Below are 27,263 nucleotides of genomic sequence, written 5' to 3'. Positions count from 1 at the left end.
ATATTTCTGATTTTTTCTCCATTCTTTAATTTCTTGAAAGTAATAGAATATGTGCATGAGTGTCAGTTACACATTTATCTGCAAATTAATAAATAAGACTGATTACCTACAACTGTTTGTGGTGTCAGTTTAAAGCCATCATCTCTTGTGGCTCTAACAGAAAATCTAGAAGAATTTTAAAGGACAAGATGTTAACATGCTGTCCCAAGCAGGCTTAATACACTTCCTAGCTCACATGCCAGATGGAAATGACTGTCACTGATGAGAGGCAGCATAAGAACAATGTGTGCTGGTACAGGTTTCTGGGAAGCTGAGTTATACACAGCACAAGAACACAAACTCTTTACCTGTGTGTTAGTTCTTGGTTTGTTGTAATCAACTTTGGTGTATGGGTTCTGAATTATTAATGCTGCAGATGAAGGGATAGCTGGAGTCCAACAGGTCTGTTTAGCTCCAGTGCTTTATTGCTGTAGTTAGAGCTTGCAAACCATGCAGTGCCTGATGGCTTCTGCAAGAATGCAGCTGTAATTGTGCACAGAGCTAAAATCCATCTGCATCTTGCCCCTGCTGTCATAAACCATAGTGGCTGGAAATAGGGAGCCAGTATCAGCCCTTATTTAAGTATGTGTAATTTAGCTGTCTAACTTAATTTAAATTTAACTACTTGACTGCAGCAGAGCCACCGAGCTTGATCCATGCCATAGGATTGTTTCTGGGGGCATATGTTGCCTTCAGCATAACAGTAGGTCTAAGCTAGCTGGTCTAGCTCTGTGTATTGATGCCTGTAACCTACAGTTATCCATATGTGTGATAAACATTATACTCTGAGTCATGCTGCACTGCAACTGTTACATGGCAGGATTCAAGCTGTGGAATACTTGAATGATGTACTTCTCTGGTCATCTAGTTTGTTGCTGGCTTTTTCTCACTTTCCATTACCTAGAATAATGGATTGTTGTTTGTACTTCCAACAGAGCTGCAGAGAGGTGTCTAAATAAAGTGAATGAGCTGTGTGGAGGTGTAAGTGAAGCAAAACCCTTGGGCAAATACAACATTTAAAATGTTGAGTAAGCTAAATTAGGCACCAGGCAGATGTTATTTTGCTCTGGCCAACTTTGGTATAATGACAGGAACCCTATCTTCACATTGATGAAATGATCTTGAAACACTTCTCTACTGGATTAGGTGCTGCTCTTGTGAGCCAACTCTTTTAGTATTGATTATAAGAATGTCATTTAGCCAGCTGTAGTAAAGATAGATAGTGACTTTATGAGCTGTATGAAAAGTAATTTCTATTCTGAAATTTTTCAGTAATTTTTCATGCTATAGCTGTCTTTTTTATATTACTGACTTTGTACTACTTTGGCCACCTTCAGTCCTTTCTATCCCCCCAACTTCAGATGAAGTGTTTTCTGTGCTGAAAGTATGTGTATGTCAGGAGTTTTAGATATTTAGTCTAAATTTAAAATAAAATTCTGCACGTTTGTATTACTTTAAAAAGTTCAAAATATAAACTTGTGTGCTGTGTTGTCTTTATAAAACTTAAAATTATTCAGTGGAGGCTGGTTAAAAGAGTTGAATATGCTTGCCTCACGCTGTTTACCTGTGAAGTGTGAGTAGCAACTTCAGTATTTGACAACTGTTGGTGGTAAGCAAGCCCCACATTATGTTGTCAGGATCAAAAGAAAAAATTCTTGTTGAGTTCTGTGTTTCAGTGAAAAGCCAGAATAATGTTTCAAGTCATACGCAACATGACTGTGACTATGTGTTGTGGTTTAAGATTTCTTCTTGATTTACAAACAAACCAACCAACCTAAGGGAGTTCCTGCTTTACTGATAGCAAAAGATTATCAAAGAAACTTTGAAATTTTTCACTTGAAAGCATTTTTGCCATAAAACATGTTTCCCTTTTAAAATAATTTCTGTGTTAAATTTTTGAATATGAATGAGGTTCATGTTATGAACATCTGAGACAGCATATGTAACAAAATATTCCTGCTGAAATGCATATAGCCTTGAAGAACTGCTGCTGTTAGGAGTTGGAGGCAAGATTGCTGCTTTTGTTAGACACGTTATTAGCCATCAAGGATTTTTGGTACCTATTTTGCATAGTAACCTGAATTCTGAATTCTGCTTTCTATTAGATAGGCTGAGTTCACTCCAGAGGTTTGTAAATGTTGTCTTGTGACATAATGAGAGTCTTAGAGAAGCTATAATTTTAAATTATTCTTTTTTACATTCTTGCACATCCAATTTTGAGCAGTACTGGCAAGCTACTGTCATATTTGGTTAACAGACTCTTAGAAGCAGACTTGGGAGTCACTTAAATATTTATCCCAAAAAGCTTTTGTATGAGCAGCTTTCTCAAACTTTTTGAATACGCAGTATGTGGTTTCAAGCAGAGTCTGTCAGAAGTCTCTAACTACTGATGGTTCCTGCCATAACTCTTCCTGTTTGAAGATAATTTGTCCTTTTCTTTTCTTCTTTCCATGTCTCTTGCCAGGAATGGCGAAGTCAAAGGTGAAATTCATTCTCTTGGCAGCTTAAATTTTGGCTTTCCAGCCCTTGAAATATGATTGTATGTGTATATAGTACTTAATAGAAACCTCACGAGTATTTTGTTTTGTGTATTGCCAAAGCAGCTTTGGTCACAAAGGCACTCAAATAATTTTATTAGACACAAAAGAGAATTTTGTCAGAAAATCTATTTTCACTGCCAGAGGAGTGATGAGTTTTCTCAAGGGTACTTCAAAATAAGAGTTCTCCTACTGTACTGTTAGTGATCATATTTGGTATACTTAAGATCTATCTGCACATGGCTTGTGTTACTGAGTGAATGGTGTGAAACATAAGCTGTTAGGAATTTGTGCTGTATGTTTGCTCTCCTTCTGATTCTAGGTATTAGCCTTTGCAACAGGGTCCGAATGTTTACTAGCTGAATACAATCTATTCCTGTTCTTCTTTAAAAGCATTAATTTTAAAACTAGCTTTTATCCTACTCTTTGACCTAGAGCTTAAAGTTGTACTATATCTAGTATTATGTGGATTAATCATATGTCCTTAATTTTGTTGCTGGAGTTCCAATTATCTCATGTTTTATTGTATTAATGTTGCCTTGATGATGGAGTGCTCAGTTGCCCATTTAAGGATGTATTTGTACAGTCTTCAATTCACAAGTGATCTGTGTTGATTGGACTGTGACTTGTGGTCCGTCAGTCATTCCCATCACGGTGGAGTTGAAAATAGAAGTATATGACAATCCATCTCTCATGGCAAGTTGATTTATTAGTAATTCTCTCCTTTCTGAGGAATTCTGAGTTACTTTTATTTAATTCCTGACTTAATTGGATTTCTGTTCAGAAATTTCTCTTCCAAAATCCAAGAATTCAAAAATACAAGTTTTTTCTTGACTATTTTCCTTCTCTTCCAAAGTGTCTGTAGACTTCTGAATTAAACATTATCTTCAGCCCCATACAATGTTAATCTGAGGCACTTCTGGTATGTGTGAGCCAGCATTCCATCTAGTGATAGCTTTGGAGATGGAAAGACAGAAAGTGCACAGGACAGTAGGCATGGGTATGCCTTGCTTATAAGGACCAGTAGATTATCAGAAGAGTACCAACAGGAAACAGGTTAACTTCTAACCAAATACGTCTTGGGTGGTTGCAGGTAAACCTGTTTAACATCTCCATTCTGGCTTTTTCAGGTTTTTACTCTTAGGGAACTGCATACATGTCTGAGCACCCCAGGTGCCACCCTGTTGGTCTGTCTGAGGTTTTAGTAACTCATGAGTGTATTCTCTCTAAGTTGTTTTTGAGCTGTTCTGAAAACACTTTTAAAAATGTTTATGCTTAAACTGTTACAGTGTCTTAGCTCTTTACCTTTTCACTCCCCATCCTTTTTTTGGTCCCCTTTTCATTTCCTCCTAAGGTTTCAATCCTGAGAAGGAAGTGGCATGTTAACCTAATTCAGCAAGGCATTGTCTTGTGCTTGAAGTCTTGTTAATTTTTCTGTTGAATTGAAAGTGTTCATACAAGTGTTTCCTGAGTCAATAAACTCATTTGCTAAGGGCGTCTCTAGGTCTAGGAGTAGTTTTGCTTCAGAAAGGTGGCATGGTCTCTTGCCTTTTTCATGGCAATTTTATTTAGTCTGTGGCATTTTCAGTGATGTGAAGGACCTGAAAAACATATTAATGTGGATGGTAGTTTTGGAATTAAAAGGTTCATTTGTAAAAGTCCAAAAGAATCTGTCACAAGGTTTGAAATACGGTACTGCTTGGAAGGTGAACTGTTAAAGTTTAACAGTTTCATTTTTTAATTGCCATTTGTGCTTATACTTAAGAACTTCTCAGCCTTCTAAGCCACAGGTGACAATTTTAATGTATAAAAGGCAGTAGTCCAAACTTGTTAATGGGGTTCCTTCCCTTTTAGGTTTGGTATTCACCCTGTGGCTGGCCGTATGCCTGGTCAGCTGAACGTACTGCTAGCAGAGGCTGGCGTTCCCTATGATATTGTACTGGAAATGGATGAAATCAATGAAGACTTCCCAGGTTAGCACGTAAGCCATAAGCCATTCCAGTAGATTGGATGATTTATTTGATTCTGTTCTTGGCACTGCACAGGGATTTTAACAATAGAAAGTCAAGCAGTCAAGCCATTCAGTTTTTCTTTGTAGAGGACAAGAGGTCTTTTCTGGGGGGGGAAGGTAGGGGAGCTTTTTTTTTAAAATTGCTTGTAGCTGTAAAGTAAATGGCAAATGCTGTGTCTTTATTATCTCTGTTACTGCCACATCCTTGCAGAGGAAAATTATTATTACTTCTTTAGTTCAGGTATTGTGGATGACTTGACCCTGTCATGTACTGCATTGTACTGGCAATTTCTTGCTTTTTTACATCTTTATTTAAAAGGCAGAAGGTTGCTGCTAAAGGTTTTTCGGAAGAATATTCAAAAGAAAAGCCAGGCACAAAAGAATTTGAAAGTGATGTGTGTATTCAACCACATTTAAATGTCAAAAGGTTTTAAATTTTGTGTGGCAGGGTGGTCTAATGAGTCCCTTGGAACTGGACTGTGGATGCGTGTAGTTTGTTAGAGGTAGCTGGCAGCACATTTGAACTCTGACATATAATTTGCCTGAGAAGTTTGTGAAATACTTGTGTGCATGCTTAACCATTGGGGGTCCTTCGGCCTAGAATGTGCATCAGCCTCAGTCTTTCGATTTCAGATAATTTTTCATCAGTGTTATTTTCCTTGTCTTGCTGCAGAAACTGACTTGGTCCTTGTAATTGGTGCAAATGATACAGTTAATTCAGCAGCTCAGGAAGATCCGAACTCTATCATAGCTGGAATGCCGGTTCTTGAGGTCTGGAAGTCCAAGCAGGTGAGATTAACGAAATTGAATTATCACCTACCTTTAGCAAGCTTTTAAAAACATTGTTTGTAGGATAAGCTAACAGGATACTTCCACTATTCTGGTTTCTACAAGAAACTTCCCTCCAAGTTGTCCAACAAAATGGTCAATGCTTTCCGGGTGTGATGCACTGTTCATGATTTTAGAATTATCAAGTGCTTCAGTGAGACCAATGATGACTGCAATAGAAAAGATCAATTAGAATGCTTCTACTAGAATGTGATTAGAATAAATGGTGGTCTGCTTGCATCCGCAGCCCTGAAACATTTGTGTACTAATACCTATTTTTTTAAGTTTATAGTTGACAACGTTAATACTGAGGTGGAAATACAAGAATGAATAATATGCTTAAATAAAATAAAAAATAATAATTAAAAACCAACAAACATCCCCCCCAAAAAAACGCAAACAATGCATGGCTGAGCCAAGTAGAGTGCTTAGACTGTCCAAGTTGAACCAACAGTTTAGTTACCTTAACAGTTTTGCTCTGATCTAAAGCACATATAGTTGTCTTTCCTTGGTGTGAAATCTCTGATACCTTGTTCTGAATGCAGTCATGGCCTCTGTTGTTCTGTGGGTTATCCATTCAAATACTCAGTCACAGGCATATACATTTATCAGCAGTGTGTATAGCTATATATTGCAATTTGAAAAATAAAAGCAGACACAGTTAAGATAAAGCTTCTTAGTTTCTCTGCTGAAGGTGCCGCGGTTAACTAATTTGACACTTAATAGGTAAAACTGGCTTATTTTTTATTTTTTTTTATGTCCTATGTATGAAGTAATACAGATGAATAGTAAAAAGACTGTTGCACCAAGTATTGATGTGAACACTTATCTGAATTTTATTGCTATCAGGGAATTGACCACTGCAAAATTAAAGTCTCAAAACCCTTCAATGTTATGGTCATCAGTGGACATGTTTGCTTTGACTTTATTACATGCAATAAAGTAAATGCATGTGCAATGTCCACAATCTCTTAATCTGAAATATTTTAACAAAAATTGTTTTTAACAAAAAAATTATTCTGAAATTGATCTGGATATCAATTTATCTGCTATATTAAAATCTGAAATACATTTTCTGAGTACCCTGTTTTGGTCAGAGGTTTCTCTTTATTTGTGGAGGTTGGTTTTGTGTTGCCTGTGTTTGAGGAAGGGTGGTGGCTGTGCTTTGCTATTTCAAACATGAACTCTTTATGTGCAGGTCATTGTAATGAAGAGATCTCTGGGAGTTGGTTATGCAGCGGTGGACAATCCCATCTTCTACAAGCCCAATACTGCCATGTTGTTGGGAGATGCTAAAAAGACCTGTGATGCCCTGCAGGCTAAAGTCAGGGAATCGTACCAAAGCTAAATACTGATTTGTATTCTGCTCATATTTACGACTACAGTTTTGTCACAGACGTCACAGAAAATGAGAGGTGGAAGAATCTCTCAATGTCCTAAGGCAGCTAGCTTTTGGAGAAGACTGCATTGACTCCTAGGAGATGTAGTTCAGTCAGGGGATATAGACTTTTAGAAAAAGATGGGCAGATTAGCCCTTCAAACTAAATCTCCAATGAGACAATGCATAAAAGAATGAAAATGTTCTTTTTAAGGTCAACACTGTGCTGGTACAAGAAGGAACTAATAACTCATGGCCATCTTTTAATAGTTACTGACTTCCTCCTCCTTACTGTCTGTACTTCTATCATGGAAATTCACTAAAAAATACTGTGCCAAAACTGTATTCAATCTTATCATCAAAGCTGGTTTTTGGCTTGTATGGATAATGCAACTGTTGATTTCATCAAAACTTAAAAATAAATTTCAAACAGATGCAAGCAGAAGCAAATCCTTGCATGCCCCTTCAAACTCAGGGCATTCTCTGAAACAGATGCTTACATGATTTGAGATCTAAGCATAATGTTCTTTTTCTTTTGGGGATTGTATGGATGCTGTGAATCAGGAACATTTTAGGAAAGTTACTTTTCTTTAAAATACGGTTCCACTTTTTATGGTGCACATTTATGTTAAATAAAACACAGGATATCAGGCACTTGCCAAGTAATCTTCAAGTCTGAGAAGGAAATGTATATTTACTTGCACTGCTTACCTATTTTAAGCAGCTGCTAAATTCTCCATAATTTCCAGTCATTGCCTTTTTAAGTGAGAAAAAATGTGGTCCAGTTCTGCACAGGCAGAATGTCTTGCATACCCAATCTGTTCACAGAGTTTGGACCACAGTGTTTTCAGTTTGTTCACTTAACTTTTAATTGTACTTACCACTTTAGTAGTAGTGATGCTTAGTGATGCTTTCTTAATTAATATTTTTGTGATGCTGAAAAAAACATATTTGAACTCTCCCTCTCTATTCTGCTCTTGTGAGATCCCACCTGAATTGCTGTCTTCAGCTCTGGGCCCTCCAACACAAGAAAGATGTTTACCTGTTGGAACAAGTCCAGAGGTGGCCACTAAGCTGATCACAGGCCCTGAGCACCTCTCCTGTGAAGACAGGCTGAGAGAGCTGGGACTGCTCAGTGGGGAGCAGAGAAGGCATTGGTGACACCTTGTAGCACCTTCCAGTACCTAAAAGGAGCTCACAAGAGGGCGAGAGAAGGACTTTTCACATGGGCATGTAGTGGCAGGACAAAGGGGAATGGCTTCAAACTAGCAAAGGACAGGTTTAGACTAGATGTTAAGAAATTCTTTGCTGTGAGGGAGGTGAGGCACTGGAACAGGTTCCCATAGAAGCTGTGGATGCCCCCATCCCTGGAATTGCTCATGACCAAGGCCATATGGGGCTCTGAGCAACCTTGTCTTGTGGAAGGTTCCCTGCCCATGGGGTTCCAATTGCACCTGGATGGTCTTTAAAGTCCCGTAACAACCCAAGCCATTCTATGCTTCTATATTTAAGATGCTGGAGTTTATTAGAATTTTTCTAAATAAATAAGCTATTGTTTGGACAGCACAGAATCATACTAAACTTAAAAGCCAGTCTTTTGATTGTTTGACTTTTCACTAATCTAATTAAAAGCACTGTTTTAATTTCCATAATAAGTCCAGCAAATTTAAATTATGACATAGATTGCTGTTTTGTTTTTATTCTAGTAAGTATCCTTGACTGAAATTCAAATATTTGCCTAATAACATGGATTTGTCATATTTCCATTTCGTGGTCAAGAGAACAAGCATTTTTTTTTTACATCATGCATAGAGACCTCATATAAAATACAGCATTTCTTCTTGGCTACCTCTGTTTTTATGTGAAGATCACTTAAAACACAGATTTTGAACAGGTAATACATTAAAAATGTAACAACATACAGCAGATCTATCATTTTTGCAGATCTTTTTTCTATGGTTTGACACAAAACTTTTCATGCAGGTACTAATATGTTGTATACTGCAGGAAAAGGCTTGTAATTGGATTTTAATTTAAAACACTGTGACAGCTATATTTGAATGTAGCATGTATGGCCTCTCAATTTCATTGTATTCAACCTTTCCTTCACATCTGTAAAAAATAGGAGGGAAATTGGAGAAGAAGGAAGACAAAGAATTAATTCTCCATCTCCCTCCCAACTAAGCAAAAGGAAAAAAGGGGATTTGAAGAGATCTAATGTGCTAAGGCTCAGTTATTTGTAGTAAGTAGATGGAGCATTTAAATTCAAAGAAACGTACAAAATCAAGAGTGTTTTTCACTACCAGCTAAAGCATTAATTTTTGTCTTGTCAAACAAGTAGTTTGACAAGTATCCAGCTGCAGTATGCATCATGTCTCTGCTCATAGACAGCTAATAAAAGATCTATCTTTTCTTTAAAAAATAGCAAATGGGGGAGGGGGAACACTTTTTCATTTGTACTTGGAGAAAAACCCCATTCTGTTACTTTGGATCAGGAGTACCATGGTTCTCTTTAACATGTGCTTTACCGTGGATCACTAGATAATTGTTGAAGTGCTAATAAAAAGTCAGTTATTTTTCTCTGTTGATCACTGTGTTTGTTTTCTCCTGTTGTTTTTCCTGAGTAGTTAACTAGTCCAAGGTTACTTTTGAAAGTTAAAAGAATCAAGCTGCCACCAAAGGATGTTGAGATTGAAGGCTGTAGTGAATGGAAATCATAATAAAATATTCTTTTTCTTTTTTCTTTTCTAATTGCATTGGTTCTTTACATTTTTTCATTCTGGGTATGACTGACATCTGACTGTAGCAACTTCACTTAGCTTTTCTAGTAAATGAAAAGCGTTAGACAACTGAGAGTGATTGAACAAGATGTGTGTTGCTTTTTTTGAGATTAAAGAAGATAAAAGAAAAACTATAATAACTGATTAGTCTGAGTAGTTAATTTTCCAGTGGCTGCAGTTTGAGATTAATACTATCCCTTTGAGCCAGGTACCATATAGATTTGTTTCCACTGTTTTTTAGTTCTACAAGAATGTTGAGTTGATTGCTGTGATGATTCCAGTTTCTACCTTCAAAGTGAATGATAAGTGAATAATTTTAGCCATCTGACAGTCTGTTCAGTAATATCACAATTCTGGCATGCAGCTTTCATGTTTTCCTTATGCTTTAGTGAAGCTCAGACTGGAGGTCTCTTCCACAGGCTGCAGCTTGGTGTTGGCTCATGAAGTAACCTGTCTTCCCTCTTGATGGAAAAACGGAAGCACATACACAGAGCCTGTGGGTTTGTAGTGTGACGGAAAGTAAAGATCTAGCCTATGTCCTGTGGATCTGACTGCTGCTTTGAAGATTTTCCTCTCTCTACCCTATCTCCAGCTTATTATCACCCAAGAGGTGTTTGCTCTAGCCTGACTCAAGCAGGCTATGGAATCTAATCAGGTCATGGCAAAGCAGTGCAGCAAGAACAAGAGTATGCAGGGCACTTGTCTCTGTTCAGCTGTGGAGCTTTTGCAGTTTGCAGGGTGTGCCCATGACTCACTAAGAACCTTAATCTTTGCTGGTTTTTTTTTTTTTAAATTTATTTCTTTTAATACAAATTGTTACGGTATTGAAGCTACAGAGAAATTTAGTTTGGAAAGATCTGCTAATTTGGGCCAGTTCCCTGCTGAAAAGAGATCCAATTTGATTAGACTGGTACAGGCTTCATTTGAATTTCTTGGTGGAGATGTCAGCCTCCCTGTTCAATTCTTCCAGTTGGGAACAAATTATTTTTTTAAAATTCTAATTGGAATTTCCTTTTCAACTGTAATTAGAATTTCCTTTACTGGAATTGCCTGCAACCTCAGGAGACCAGTTTGTCCAGTTGTCCCAGCCTCCAGCAGCACTTCATACCTTTTAGCAGGCTGATGTGCTCCCCCATCTCTGGAATGCATTGATTGTGCAAGCATCCAGTCCCTTTGCAATACCCACCTAGTGTTCTTATCTTAGACAAAGCACATTGAACACCAGAGGGGCGGCTGAAAGGGAGGGGCTGCATGGTGGGAAGATGGACTGAAAACAGAACTGAAGCCCAACTATCTTTCATCATTTTTCCACTCTTCTTGAGCCAGAGACTTATTTAAATCAAAAATTAAATTTATAAAATATGGTATTTTGAAGAAACACGCTTCTTACTTTCTGTACTGAGAAGTACAAAATTTTTTGTGCTGTTAAATTGGCTTTGAAATTTTTTTGTAAGTAGGGCAATTTTACTGTTTACAGAATGACAAGGTTTCTGTTATGTGATCTATCAATCTGTCTCTAGATTCTTGCTTTAGTATATGATGTGATTTCTGAAATTCCAATCTAATGTGTCATGTGTATACCACTATATTGGTATCATGCAGCAAATGTAATTCTGGTCCATTCTGTATTAAAGTTTGAATGAAAACCCCAGCATCTGGAGATTTATCCACTTGCTAATTTTGGATTCTGTTGCAGAGCACTGTTTGAGCACACAAACTTGGATGTCTTTGAAACTAAGCTAGAATATATATTAGCACCATGAAGGAACATTTAGTCTGTAGGACTTAGATTAGAGGTCGTCCATATTAAACATCCTCAGACAAATAGGAATGGATTTCATATCCTCAGCACAGAAGGCCTTGTTTGCTAAGTTTGTTTCTAGAGCGCCAAAATTGCTGCTTAGGTAGTCTTCCAGATCTGCAGTGCATGACAAACAGTGAGGGAATACATTTCAGTTTCTTCCATTCCAAGGCTCAGTTATTTGTAGTAAGTAAATGGAATATTTAATTCAAAGAAATGCACAAAGTCAAGAGTGTTTTTCACTACCAGCACATGTGAGATTTTGTGTTTAAGCTTTCAAATTCTGCAGGAAATCTTTACAGAAGGGGATTTGAGTAGTAGGAGATCTAAGTCCTCTGTTCTGTACCTAAGTGCAGTTCAAATACTCATTTCATAAGACTTGCAATGGGTATTGTTCCATCAATATGATTAGTGTGGGGTGGTTTATGAATAAACAAATTACAAATGGTGATAGCTTGCATAATCCAGCTTCTCTGCAGCTGCCCAGAGGATATATTGCATTGCTGTTTTAGGCTGTTGTGATACATGGCTCTTCCTGAGAGGAAAATACATAATTAGATGTTTCCATAAATGGAGTTAATAATAGTTCAAGCTCTAAGTTCTCAAAGAGCTGATGTTTTGGAGCAACAGAAATAATCCTAAAATACTAATTTAAGGTATTACTTGAGAAATTAAGGGACTAATTTATAGCCCTTATTCCAGGGTGAGCATCCTAATGATTTCTAAGGAATGAGCACTTTCTCCAGTTCCAGTGATAGTGAGGAATGTTAGCTAATGGGAAGACAGCAATCAGGAAAAAGTGTTAGAGAAAACAACTATTCTGCTTTGTCTTTTTCACTTTTTCCTGGAGACACGTTTTCCTTGAGAATGAGTAAGAGCATATTCTTCAACTGAACATATGAAGAGGTAGTTTTATGGTCTTACTTTAATGACAGTTCATCAGTTTTGTTTTACCCCATACACTCCCAGGCTGGATGTAGGCCTCTACATCACTTTGAAACCTGGCACTTCAATTTTCTGCGTAGCATATATAAATTACATGTTAATACCCATTTTTACTTGCTTATTAGAGAAATGGCTGTGTAAATTCTACATTACTAATTTTTGAATTCACACCTATTGATGCTTTTTTTGAACTCCGGAGACTGTACTTCTGCAAAGCAATTTTAATTGGAAAATTATATGGAAAATAGCTATTAAACCTTATTTACCAAATACAACTCTTTTTAGAATATTATGTAAACAAGGTACAAAATATGTCTGTTACTCGTTTTGATAAGAGGGTCAAAATGGGCCAGAAAAGGGGAAAAGAATTGTATGTCAGAGAATTAAAGGAGTCATGCTGTAAACATCCAACCTCACTTGTACGTATGCCTTTGAATTAAAGTTATACATGATGCAGTTCTGTTAGATGTGCTAAGGATGACTTTTAATAAGTATGATGTTTTGCAATTAGACATGATACTATGAAAAAGGCCCTGTCTGTCTCTTGACCATTTTTTCCTGTCCCTTGTTGACAAAACCCCATAAAACTGGTTATTATCCAACCATTTCCCTATGAAAGGAAGCAACAAAGGAACTGGGGAAAGAAGGACTGAAGGGGCTTCACACTCAATAAGAAGCATCTTCTGAAAGAAGATTGAGGTTGAACTCCAGCACAGCATGAAATTAAGTTATTCTATTACATGGTCAGTCTAACCCATAATTGAACAAAATCCCTAACAGAAGGGAAACTAACAGCTAATGAACATAAAAAGCTCAAGCAGATGTTAGAGTTGTCTCATGCAGTAATAACTAGCAGTTGCCTATTCTCCCTATTCAAATATTACAGATGTGGGTAAGAAAAGCCATTTAATTTTCTGATTTTACAGTCTCAGAAACTCATTTTTGTTATGGACCATGGAACAATTAACTTCAGTTTTTGAGAGTTTTATGGTGGATTTGTTGATGTACAGACACAACACAGGAAGTCTTTAATCAACATCAACAATCCTTATTTTTCACTAGAATTTTGTCCCACAAAATAATAATTGAATATTAGTTTAGTGAACCATATAATTTGATGTGATTGAATTATATCTGAGTTTTGAAACCTGAAAAAAAGTAAAATATGCCAACAAATGCAATGTGCTATGTATTGATATAATTTTCATGTCATATTGCTGATGCAACACTGACTTACTTTTTTAGCTTTTCAGAGATATTATAAGCCACACTTTATACCTGGTTAATTTGATCTGTGAAAACTATTAAGCTGACCCATGGAGCTGCTGAAGTTTGGTTGTAGACCTTGGAACCACTTTTTTTTTTTTTTTTTTCTTTCCTTCAGGATGATATATCAAGTAGCATCTGTTGCCTTTTTACCTACTCATTCCATTTTCTGTTTTTTTGGGAAATTATCATGACATTTGGTACTTAAATGCTAACTCTTTCTGAGGCAGCTAGTTTCTGTTGTCCATTCGGTTTTTAATGGAGTTATTCTTACAGGAAAACCTACAGTAGCCCCACCTTACTGCCCTGTATCTCTAACTCTGCTGCCAGGTTTAGAGAAGAGAAGAGAAGAGAAGAGAAGAGAAGAGAAGAGAAGAGAAGAGAAGAGAAGAGAAGAGAAGAGAAGAGAAGAGAAGAGAAGAGAAGAGAAGAGAAGAGAAGAGAAGAGAAGAGAAGAGAAGAGAAGAGAAGAGAAGAGAAGAGAGAAGAGAAGAGAAGAGAAGAGAAGAGAAGAGAAGAGAAGAGAAGAGAAGAGAAGAGAAGAGAAGAGAAGAGAAGAGAAGAGAAGAGAAGAGAAGAGAAGAGAAGAGAAGAGAAGAGAAGAGAAGAGAAGAGAAGGAGCTTCCCATTTCTTCTGGAGCAGCTGTTGTGGTTGTTCCTAAAATGTTACTTGCCTGGTGCTCATTTGTCTTTACAGTGAGGGTGGTGAGGCACTGGCACAGGTAGCCCCTTACATTCATTACAGATCTGAATAGAATAAATATGGCCTTGATGGGAGATGATATGAGTGAGAAGCTTCAGTTTTAATGTGGAAACATGCCCTAGTATATTTTGTTACTTTGGGACTGCATAGTCTTCATGTTAGACATACGTTGCAATTCCTCGGGTTGTTAAAATTAATTTTATTAGAAGTTTGAGTAAAACAGGATTGGGATGAAGTTGAGGTAACTGAAGACCAAAATACAGTTTGAAAACCTTAGTGCAATAAACAGTGTAACACTGCACATAAAAAGCCTTGCTTTGGTTATCCTGAAGATGTCTTGGATTGATCTCCCTAATGAATTGCAGTGCATCCCTCTGAATAAGAAGGAGACATCTGAAAATTTTATGTCCTTTACTGATGACATGAGAAATGAGAAAATTTTCAAGAGGGGGTGATTTTGACTGTTGTAACAGTCAGTTCTCTTTCAATCTATTCAGGGACTAGTTCTGTGGCTTTGGACTGAACAGTTAAATCTCAGTGTTTGGAGGGGCGTGATATCCTTCCATCTCAGAAAATGTACAATGGCTTACAAGTAGCAACCATTTTTTAAATAAAGTAAGTTGTAGCCTTAGCAACACATTGTTTCTGTGCATGCATTCTTCTCAAAATAATTGTTTTCAAAATTGTCAGCTCTTAAAAAGAGAAAGAAGAAAGCTGGATCTTTTGCCAGCCAGAACCTGGAACACATATAGTCTACAGACTGGTCCCATGCTGCTCTTGTGTTTTTAAGGTGGTATTCTACCCTTAGATCTTAATAAACCTGTAGTGCAGGCTTTCATGGATAAGGTAACTTCTCACTCCAAATAGTTGTAAAAGCTTTTTAGCCTACTTGTCTCTTTAATTTAGGAGTAAGTTCTAGTATATGAAAGATGTGTATTTAAGGTGATGTTTTGTTAGAATTGTTCCTGCAGACAATGCTTTTTCTTTCCTCAAAAAGAAAATCCCACCCCAGTGAGGTGCAGTGAGTATTTGAGCCTTAGTTTTCAACCAATATATTTTTTATTCTATCTTCAAAATATACTGATTTGACACTCATCCAGACTTACCTAATATATTGCAAAGATAGGACAGGGAAGTAGCTCAGGTTTTGATCAGTTTGACATTAGGTTTACCATACCTGAAGACTTATGTTCTTTGCAGGAAATACTGAAGTATTCTGCCAGAGTTTAAATTCATTAATATTTTTCTATTTCCAAGTAGAGTCGGTATCAGTTTGCTTTTGTCTACCTAGCTCCAAAGATTGTTCCCCTCATGGCTTTTACTTTCAAGACTAATTGTAGTTGCCTTGGGAATTAGTCTGATGATCTTGCAGTATAAATTTGGATGCATTCATTTTGTGGGTGAAAATTAGTTTTGGTAATTTTCTTAATTGTCTGCATTTTGTGTTGGAGGAGGTGGCCATAGTTTGTAGGAATAAAAACATGGGAAAGAATTACCATGCTTTGCAAGCAATTAAATTGTGTTGAATACAAATATAATAGGAAGAGAACAGAGACAAATTTGAGTTGGGTATCTAAAGCATCTTTTTTACCAAAAAACTTTTGGTGTTTTTATAAGAAAGTTTGTACAAAATAAAGAAGATGCTTTATCCAGCGTAAATTTGATGCTGTATCAAAAAATTTCTGTGCTCCTTATAGGAAATACTTGTGATTTGTTACAGTATTCACAAGCTTTCAAAAAAAAAAAAAAAAAAAAAGGAAAAGTCATTTAAGAAATGTAAATGTTGACATGTTTATATACGACATTCATATTTTCTGATTAATGAGTAAATAAACCATTATCCCCTTTCTGAGCAGGGGAGTCCCAGTTTGCCTCATGTCTGCCCTGTGATGGTAGCACTAGTTTACAAGAGGGCTTATGATCTTTGTCACCCCAACCACTACTTACGTGTTCAGGGTGTGGAACACAAATTCCCACAAAATAAGAAGACCTTTAAAGGCTAATGTTTTGCCATCATTTATTAAAATCCTGTAGAAATAAATACTGTTGAGGTCTAAACAGTGGAATTAGAGTGCTCTGCATGTGTTGCAGTATGTCAAAACCCATGTTTCAGCAGATATGTATCTCCACAAACACATTTTGCTCAAGTATCCAAGACTTTTATATATGTTGCTGCTTGGTTGCATATTTAGAGAGTTTTTTGAAAGCTTGTTCCAGAAACATCAGTTAGGTTGCTTTGGCTGAGCTTGTATTTGCATTACCACTGAGAATTGACCTCATGCAGAATGTGTAATGGAGTAGCTATGGCACTGTCTTCTGAAAAACAGCTTTTCCTCTTGGTGGGTTGGTTGTTGCTATTGTTTGGTGGTCTGCTGTTGTCATAACAGACTAAAAATTAAAGGGAGAGTTGACATCTTTTATTAGGAAACTGCTGTAGCTGGGAAAATAATAGACACATTTTTTCAGCCCTCATTTTGTTCCTCTAGTCAGAAATGGAGTTGCACTTAGCTTTGAAGTGTGCTTAGCTTGAAATATTCTGGTCCTTTTCCAAGCTATATCGTTAGGTCTTACATTATTTTTTCTTACAAAACTTGCTTTCCATGGCATGTCAGGTAAATCTTTATAAAATTTATTATTGCTGTGGAATCTAAAATTATTGAACATTAATATGGTACTAAATATATCTAGTGTGTTTTTTTTCTGGTATTTATTCTTAATGCCTGTTTTCCTTTTCCTCTAGCAGAAATATTAGTTAATCTTACTGTAAATCCTAATGTCTTGAAAATTGATAAATAAGAATTTAAAATGGAATGCACATGTTTCTATTGACACAGCAAAAATTAATTATGTTCCTGTAAGGAATCAACAGCAAATAAACGAGTATGTGTGTGCATGGTAAATAGGTATAGATGAGATTTCAAGATATGAAAAAAGGGCTAAATTTTTAAAACACTGTAGAGTGTTTTTTGGCCTTTGATGTCTTTCACACTAGAGTACTTGATTTGAACATTTTATTAAATATGTCTTTAAAGTTAACTGAAACACTTCAACCTCTTACAGAATTACGTATTTGTTGTCTTCCATTACTTACCTGGTGCGGATCATTGCATCCAACCATAAACCTTACACTCAACCATGACCCTAAGTGACTTGTAGTAGTTTTCATGGCACAATTGGTCAGTAGCTGCCTTTTGATCAGATCTGGCCTGCTTTTCTGTGCTGTGTCCTTTTTCACTAAGTTCTGGTAGTAAGAAAAACAGCAAGGTCGAAGTCCCTGATGCTGTGACTGGGCTTTGTGCTTGTGACTGTCACAGGAATCACCCCAGAGTGTCCAGGTGGAAGATCTGCCCATCCCCATCTTCTCTGGTGTATACATTCTGCCCATGTGATACTATTGTGAGTAGTACTCAGGAAAACAGATTAATGAGATGATTTCCTAGGTCTTTATGTAACCATCTCTTCTGAGAAAGTTAGTATGAAAATGCTTGATTTTTGAGCTCATAAATATGAGGTTGAATGTAGTTTATAAGCATGAAAATACCCCATAACAGAATACAGAATACTTAGGAAAAAAATACCTAATGTAGTTTCTGTGTTCTGTTTCCTAGTCCTAGAATAGTCTTGCTGGGATTTTTTAGACACAATCTCTAATATGCCTTAGTTCAGCTGTGTTATTTGAGAGTATTCTATGCAGCACTTTGAGAATTGATGAATATCAGACAGGTGGCAAATTTCATCAGACTGTCTTTGAGAAATCAATTTTCGTTCTGCCTTTTTGAGGATTGAAGCAAGCTGCAAAATGAATAGCCTTGCAATAAAATTCCACTGCAAACCTGAACATATTTCTGTGCCTCCCTTGTGTCAGTCTCCCATGTGATTTTTCTAGTGAGGGCCTTGAAGAAGTTCTTTTCAGTCAGAAAAACTGGTTTGGGCACTTGGACTAAAGAGCGACCAGAACAAGGGAAGAAGAAAGATGTGAATGCTGGAGCACCTGGCTTGACAGCTGAATGGTAATTGACTGTACCGGCCACTGGATGTCACTTGTTCCACATAAATACGTCTAAGAAGCTCATTATCTGGCTGCAGAGACAATAGTTTGTGCGTCTGTTGGGAACATGCAAATGGTGTCTAAGTGAGCACGGGCAGCAGAATTTTTCTTTCCCTGCTTTATGCTTTTTTCATCTGAAAATCAAGAGAGCTTAATTTGAAGTGACATCTTGTTTCTTTGGAGCACAAGACGCTCGTGGCTGAGTTTTGCCTATGTTACCCTTCTCAGGTTTAGATGCTGGCTTTTCCTGGAATGTGGAACTATGAGGCAGCCATCAGGAGGATCCTATTTTTGGTGCTACAGTGCTGTTCTCCATCCCCTTTGTAGTATTAACAGTGACTTTGCACCATGAGTTGAGTCAACAGAAATGTGGTTTGCACAACAGTGCTTTTGATTTCTGTTTGAAGGTTTGCCTTAAAGATGAAAATGTGGGTGTAGAGAAAGATACATCAAAGTCAGAAAAGGAAAAAACCCCAAACAAACAAACCAACCAAAAAACCCCCACCATACTGAGAAAAAGAAAAACCATACTCTCTCCCAAAAAGAGAGAGAAAAGATAGAAAGGAACAACGCCCAAAAGAAAATATTCTATTCTTGAGGTAGTGACGATTCACTGCAGAAAAGCTAGCTAAGAAAATTCACATCTTGGAAAAAATATGTGGGCAATGTCAACACTAGTCAAGTATTAACCATCCTTTTGTCATAACAGACAAAAGTGTGATGTCTTATGTAGTCCCATACATGTAGCTATCTCGTCAGGTGCTGTGCCTGTCTGTCACCTCCTGAGAGGAGGCTGTAGCCAGGTAGGGTCGGTCTCTTCTCTCAGTTAACCAGTGACAGGACAAGAGGACACAGTATGAAGCTGTGCCAGAAAAGGCTCAGGTTGGACATCAGGAAGAATTTCATCACAGAAGGTTTGATCAGACACTGGGAGGGGCTGCCCAGGGATGTGGTGGAGTCAATGTTCCTGGAGGTGTTTAAGGAAAGACTGGACTGACACTCAGTGCCATGGATTAGTTGAGGTGATGTTGAGTCATAGGCTGAGCTCGATGACCTCAAAGGTTTTTTCCAGCCTAACTGATTCTGTGATTCTGTAATTGCATCATCTACCTGATAGCAATCAAAAGACTGGTATAAAAGGAGGAAGGGCCTTTTCCTGACTGATCCTCAGATAACTGTGTCAAGTCTTTCACTCTAGGTGTCAATGTACATGCAGGTAACCCTCAGCCAGAGCACATTGTCCCATCGCTTCTTTTCCTGGCTAAATTTTCATCATTCTAGTTTGTGTATAAACTATGTAAAAGTTTGTATGCTATAAGTTTGTATAACTACGTAAAAAAAAAAATTCCAGATATATTCATGAAATGCAATATGAAGACTTGTAAAATAATCTAAAATATATAGAATGCATAATATTAATTATATGTATATATAATATCCCATAGTTAGTGACTTTATGTCAATACAGACTTTTTGTAGTGTCAGAATATTATTTTCTACTGAAATATCTTCTACTTCTTGTCTAGGTGTCAGCTTTTAAAATTTTCCTGGTATTTCTGATGTAGAATGATACTTTGTCCTTAGTGAGGTGAGGTCTACCTCTTCAAATGCTTTCAGGCTGAGCATGTTCTTCTCATGTGAACTGAGTTGTTCTGAAGTGTTACTGCATTCTTGGAAATAAAAAACAAACACCCAAACAAAATAGTTCCATGTCATTTGGGAAAAAGCATTTAAAAAATCATCCAGTGAAAAATCAATTCTGATTTTTATTTGTAACCAAAATTTGTTCAAAATGAAAATACATGTTGTTGCATCTTACAAAATTCTGTGCATTTCACTTGAAGAATGGGAGTTCAAGTGTGGATCCAATCTAAAAACCAGTAATTATTGTTAACAATTTCCTCCTACTTGTTATTCCCTTGAAACTTATGCATTGTTCACTTATGCATTGTGCAGTGCATAAACACTGAAGTGATAGTGTCTTTACAGAGTACATGAATAAATTTTAAATTGCATTTGTATGTTTTTATTGTGTTTCACCCTGTTTATAGTAAATTGCCATCTGAAAGTTTTATTTACTGCTTTGGACAACGTTTAGGTTTTTTTACAGCAATGTTATCAAATATTGCAGGTGTTTAAAACTGAAATAGTGATTGTTTCCCTTCTATTTGTATTTTCTGCATCTGATGTCATCAGCCATTAAAACTCAAGTACAGGTCACTGCATTAAAGAGTCTCAGATAGCTGCTACTTACCAGCTTTGCTGTTGTTACAGAATGATTTCTTAGAGAACGGTCTCTTTCCAAGGGTCTTTCAGTGATCACATCTTTTATAAAGGAGTTTTTTCTCCTCAGTTCTGTTGTGTCTTAATACTCTACAGTGAAGTCTGAAGTCCCAGTTTTTCATGACTCTGTATAGTATAAATTTCCCCACAGCAAAGGTCGTCTCTGTCTGGTTATTATAACACCATATTAGATACCAAAGGAAACAACAGAGCTTGGTTACTCTTAATTACATACAATTCAAGCAGTGTATAATACAAACCTTGGCTAATTTTGTTTCAACAGTAAACTTATTGGTCAAATTTGGTAAATGATGCCCTAAAGGACTGTGCTGTAGATTACAAGAGCTGTAGGAGTTTCTAAGCTGCTTTCTGGCACTGAATTTTAATTAAAAATATGAGGGGACCTTTTGTAATCACACACATGTGAGGACTGGAAAAAAAATTAAAATTCACCTTTAGCTTATAGTTGTACACTTTAACATATTTTTTTTTTCTTCTAGCAGCTATACCATGATGTTTCAAATGTTCCCAATGTAATTCAGATAGGGAAGGAGACATCTAGCTATTTGCATGAGAGCTGTTCACGGAGGAAGGCTTTCCTGTGCTAGGTCTTCCTCCCTGCTTTCAGTAGGAGCTGTATTTCCAGTTTGTTACTTCCTGTGATGGCCCACTGGTATTCAGTTTGTGTCTCATTTCACATTTGGGGAGGGCAGGGGACTGCAGGTAGTTAGTGACATGTATTATGGCTTCATGTTCTCTTCCCCCAATTGCCTTTTGTCCTCCAAGCAGTGTGGATTTCACCACAAGCAAGCTATTCCAAGTAGTTTTATTTTGGTTGGGGCTTTCTGTGCAGCTTTCTACTTCACATGATAAGGAATTTCAGGAACAAGAACAAAAAGGTGGCAGGGTTAGAGTGTTATGAAGTTTCCACTTCACCCATGCTTTGCTGGATAACTGAGGGACACCTTGCTGGATTTTTATTAATTTACTTGTCTAGGGGTCCTATAGGTCTTTTTGTTTTGTGGAATTAACCAGTTTTAAATTACAGATGAGTAGACATAAGCAACTCGTTTGTCTTGATTTGTATTAGCTGCTTCCAAAGGAGCTCTTCTACAAGTTTCACAGAGTATCTCCTACCTCTGATCCATAATATTGAAAACATACTTTAAGGAAGCATTTCCTAGCTTTAAATTCACATTATATGAAGTCATAGATTGGTATCAACAGAATCACATACATATAACAGTACCAAAAATACAGCAGCTCCTTAGGCTAGTAGTATTTTAGTCATACAAGAGCTGACTGTAGTAAATTTTACTACATCAGGTTACAGACACTATAAATGATGAAATGAAACAGTACCTACTTGAGTTCCTCTTCATGCAAACATTTCAAACAAGCTCAGGCAAAATGAGTAATGCATCCATTAGTGTTCTGCAGGGTGATATATTCATTAATTCTTTTAAAGTGTGTGGTGGATCTGCATGTGAATCGTGAGAAAATAACAAATACTTCCAACCTGCTGAGTGTCAAAAAATGGTAAGAAAAACTTATTTAGGTTTTGTTTTGTTCAATAGTTTTAAAGCATGTGTGTCTGTGTATTTTAAGCTCCTGATAGACTATTAATTAAAACAGGCTTTTTTCCCTTTTTCAATTCTTTCTTGTACAGCAAATAATGAAACAGTTCTGCCACTGGCAACTCAGAGAAGAAGTAGAGAGAAGAAAAGTTCAGGCAAAATAGTGTAATTAAAAGTCATTTTTCCAAAGAAAACAGGCAAGGAGATGAGACTATTTTGTTGAGGTCTGGCATGTATCAAAATGACTCATGTTGTAACAGTGGGTACATTTAGGTTCCATGCTAACACCCAGGAAAGCTTTGAATTCCATGTCTCAATAGACTCACCATTAAATTGGGAAAAAAAGTCTTTGCATGGAGTGTGAACATCCTCTGTCAGAGGATCCAAGCTGGTGAGGTGACCATAGCTTAGAGGAAAAAGGTATCTTGATTCAGCTGAGTAGAACTCACTTCTTCCATCCTTCTCCCTCCGGTGAGGAAAATTTTAGCATCAGCTCTGTTATGCTTGTGTGAATGATCCCTTTGCAGCAGAAAACCTTTTTGACTGTGGGCTCAGGAGAGCAGGGCCAGCTGCGAGCTCCAAGCTGGTGTAACGCAGCCGATGCACCTCAGCATATACATGGACTGTGTGGGTGACCAGCAGGTAACGCTGGATTTCATGCTGCACCTCTCTGGGCACAGACCTCTCACGGCGTGAGCCCATGAGGAATCTCCGTCTATAGAACTTCCAGGGTTTGGAGAAGTTTCATTCCCCCCATGTCGGGCAGTGGGGAAGGACCTGCTTGCACACAATTTGTGAAAGGCAGGGATCCTTTCCAGTGAAACTGTGCAAGGGAAACTGCGCAAATTTCGAATACATTTCAATAGGCACAGTCACGTGTAGTGCTTTCTCTAATTAAAAAAATGTTTATGTGAATAATCTCTTAGGAAAATGGGGAAAAATGATCATTTTTCCCACATTTTGAACTCTAGAATGTGACCCTGATAGAAGAATTACTTTTGCCAGCAGATTTTTTTTCATGAGCAATACTCTTTGGTCTGACATTTGAAACTTGTGCCAAAACCACGGGGGTCAAAAGGTAGAATTAAAAAATTCCAAAACTCCTTTTTCCTTTCCTTTTTTTTTTTTTTTTTTAAGGAACAGGTATGCCTCTCTATACAGAAATTAAAGAGATGGAGTGTTTTTGCCTTTCAAAAAGTTACTTATTCACTAGAAGTTTTACAGAAGAAAAAGTTATTTACACACTGGGCAAATATGTTCTGTTTATCTGCCAAGACAATTCTTGCACCATAGTAATTCCTTCTGAAGAAACAAATGTCCCCTTTCACATTACAGCTATGCACAGTTTATATGAATTTTTCCAGGACTCCACTTTAGAAAACTGCAGCAACACTTACATGTTTTTCTTCATGTGTAAGATGTGACCTTTTTATCATGGCCCCACTCTTATACAAGCCAAAGCACTGGTAGGTGATAACCTGTAGGTGTTATGAAAAGTACTTTGGTAAACAGGAGCACTGCAAATTTTGTCAGAGCAAATAGTTTTACCACATCCGTGTTAGAAGGGCAGACCAGAGCAGGATTTAGGAGCTCAGATTCAGCAAGTGTGGGACTGTGAGATCCATGAAAGACACCCTTGATTTTTCCCTTTCTTTGGGTCCCCCTCTATCAGTGTTAAGAGGCCTACTATATGTAAAACAAGTTTCCTAACATTTCTGGTATTGCCTACCAGAGAATTCTTCAAATAAAATCTTGAGCCTGGGCTGAGTGATGCCCTTGGGATGTTAATCTCCTGGGAATTCTCCCAGGACACTTAAACACAGTGGCCAAGTGAAACTATATTCCTTTCAAAATAGAGTTATACAGATGCTTTATCTTAAAACAAGATTGACACACAAAATGTCAGCAAATAATTAGAAAATAACCTCCTGCTCAGAGCAGGCTCTGGAAGTAGAATGTGTAAGCCATAAGGAGACATCTGCCTCCTCAGAGGACTAAGACATGTCTCCAAGGAATGGACTTAAAGAATGGACTTCAAAAACATCTCACACTTTTATTGTATTTCAAACTAACCTTGTGCTTTGGTTTGAAAGACAGATGTCTGTCAAGGGAGGTGGGAACCTCCCTTGGAATGGAGACTATGACCCCCAACCTCTGAATTATTATAACTTTGAAATTAAGGGGCTTTCAGGCAAAAATATGGGTTCTTTACTAGTGTATGTATGGATAACAAGAAAAACAAACAGGAACAGAAAACCCAGTGAACTCGCTCTGCTCTTTAAGTGCTTTCTCCTTTGGTGCAGTTCCAACTGTAGCTGGCAGGGGCACTGCTGGCTCCCGGCCAGGCGGGTGCGCTGTTTTCCCGCGCCTACAGGGGGCGCTGTGGCGCGAGCTTGGCCATGTCTCCCTCATGCGGCAATCGTGGGCGGGCTGGATGGCGAAGATGGGCGGCAACAGGAACCTCTGAGCGGTGGCTGGAAGGGCAGGGCGGGCTCACCAGGAGCAGCAAGAGGCAGTAGGAAATGAAATCAGTAGCTGTGGCAGGAACCACATGATGTCCCAGCAGGCAGGGTGTGTGTGGCTACAGTGTAACAAAAAACCCAGAGCAGTGTGAAAGAAACCACAGTGGCTGGGCAGCAGCGGCCCAGCTCTTGAACAGGGCAGGGAGAGGCTTCCTTGGAGGGGGAAGGGGCTCTGGATCCCGGGGTTTCCCCTGAGACACCCCAGGAGATGCTGAAGGGTCCCCCTTAGTGAGGTCGGGTGTTCAGGTCCCAGTGCAGCGGCCGCTCCTTTGAGCAGAGCTCCACTTGCGGTAGGAGAAAGGCAGTGGGAGACGGAGCCCAACAGTGGTGATGAATTCTTCCCACAGCGACCGAACACCGAGAGAGCAAGAGCAAGCTAGGAGCTGCACCCAACCCCAGCCAAATCTTGCAGTATCTCTACTCCTCTAAGAGAAACACCTAAGACAAGAGAAGTGCAGGCAGGCGCACTCCTCCCCCTCCATCGTGGGAACATATCTTTTGTCTCTTCTTAAGTATCAGTCATTATTGTCTCTATTGTCAACAAATAGGACAAAATTCCCTCAGAGAAAGAAGCCAAAGGAAAAATAATAACCCTAACACATTGGCATTGTAATTATGCCAGGCACACACTTATAGAAAAGAAGTGCGCAAGTATGGGTTGTGAGAGGGGAGTTGGTTCATCTCCATCTTTGGTATGTTTAGTGCTGTAATCAAATTTATTGCTTCTGCTGGCCATGTCTGTCCCAAACTGATTGTGCACAAATAAACATCTGTAACAAACATTTTGTGGGGTGGAGGTCTCTGACCATTATGTGTGGCCAAAGTAAAGCTCGTTTCACTGGACTAACACCCCGCAGGTATATTGCCTCCACCAAGAATTCTCAATAAAACCCAAGAAGCATTTTTAAAAACTCATAACTGCTCAGATATTCCCAATTGCATATCTTCAAAATACTTTACATATCACTAGGATTAAGCATTATTTAGGTTGAGTCACCTGTGCCTTGGAGGCAAGCAGTTACAGATTTGTTTTGACTCTTGATAGTGCTTTACTTTAGTGAAAAAAGACTGGTTTTCCTTGCTAGCAAGTTCCTTTTCTATTGGTACTGATGTATAGTATCATTGACAAAATACCAGTGACATTATTTATGTGATGTATGTGATTCACAGAAAATCTTTGATTTTAGCTGTGCAGAGTGATATTATATTGATAAGCAGCATTTTCCAAGCACCTTGTGGAAATTGTAACTTTCTTATGTTGTCCTGCATTTTAAAACAAAGGTAAAAATTGTCAGAAATTAAATGTGCAACACAGATTTTATACAGTAAGTTCAGATGGACATATTTCCTGTAAGAAATGCTTCACTTTATAAACATATTTCCTTTTCTCTGGAGAAGAATTTGATCAGTATTTCCTGTGTTTTTAATACTCTTGATGTATTTGTTATGATTGGTCACAGGAAAAGTAGCTAGACATTTAGCTAGTGGAAATGGAAGATATATTATTGTTTTCATTACCAATGGTAACTTCACTTTTAGGACAAAGGAATGTATTTTCTTTTAAAGGGCGATAGGTTTCCAGATTGTAGGTGCTTTAATGAAAAGCAATATTGATATGGTGTGTGATTAATATAACATAAAACATTAAAAAAGAAAATTCTGAAAATATTTTAGTTATGTTTTTTTCCTTGCATTTTTTCCTGCCTATGAAGTGAAAAAGTGCCTGTGTGAAAAAATCTATTTGGTTTCAATTACTAGCTTTCATAGCATAAAGTGTTTCTTAGAAATGCAATAACATTAGGGAACACTGAAAATTTCAACCGTTCTTTTTGCTGGGACAGTTTAAAATCACCTTAGATTTTGTATTAACTTCACATTTTTGTTTAAAATTTTATTAAATTCAAAATTTAGGCCTAAGCTATGCTGACACTGTTTCTTTAAGAGAATGTCAGCGTATAGTAAGCACTCTGGATATGCTTTAAATTTTATTATTGTAGAAGGGTTTTTCTGGGGGAGGGGAAGGCAGGAGGGATATTGGACAATTCAGAGCATAGGGGAAGAAAACCTAACAAATTCCTGAGCTAAGCCATGAACTCCATATTTGGCTTGAAATAAGGAATTTGCTCCTCAACAGCTGTCCCTGGAGTCAATATAAACTATTCTAAAATATTTTGTTACCAGAAGAGAGATACTACAGGAGACACAACCAAACTGTTGTGAAGTACTGGCCATTGCAAGGGAGCCTTAATTCACAGACTGACATTGCATAGTGATGCAGCTATTCCCCGGTGTGCTTCTAATGTTGCGGCATGATGAGAGGGCTTCCGGGGCACCCAAGCCATTCTTTTGGGAGGAATGGCACAGGGCATATGAACGCATAAAGCTCTTCATAAGGAAGGAATGCAGATCCAGGCATGATGATAAGAGGCTGAATTACCTTTCCTTTATTCCTAAGAAAACTTCAAAAAATAAAGGATGGTGTTCACCTCTTGGCCTGTTTTGGAACTTTTTAAGGACTTACTGCTCTAATAAATGATGATTTCTG

The 27,263-nt window shown here is 37.7% G+C and overlaps 1 protein-coding gene across 1 annotated transcript in view; it reads left to right on the top strand.

The window, feature by feature from the left end:
• Positions 1-9,544, top strand: part of NNT (nicotinamide nucleotide transhydrogenase) — a 42,487-nt gene extending 32,943 nt beyond the window's left edge. The window contains exons 20-22 of the mRNA XM_054004355.1: positions 4,431-4,549; positions 5,261-5,376; positions 6,614-9,544. Of these exons, the coding sequence (XP_053860330.1) occupies positions 4,431-4,549; positions 5,261-5,376; positions 6,614-6,763 (385 nt within the window). The 3' untranslated portion in view covers positions 6,764-9,544. The remainder of the gene's footprint in view (positions 1-4,430; positions 4,550-5,260; positions 5,377-6,613) is intronic.
• Positions 9,545-27,263: the final 17,719 nt, after the last annotated feature.

The sequence above is a fragment of the Vidua macroura genome, chromosome Z (genome assembly GCF_024509145.1).
Source record: "Vidua macroura isolate BioBank_ID:100142 chromosome Z, ASM2450914v1, whole genome shotgun sequence".
Taxonomy (NCBI): Eukaryota; Metazoa; Chordata; class Aves; order Passeriformes; family Viduidae; genus Vidua; species Vidua macroura.
This window is presented reverse-complemented; position numbering and strand designations above follow the sequence as displayed.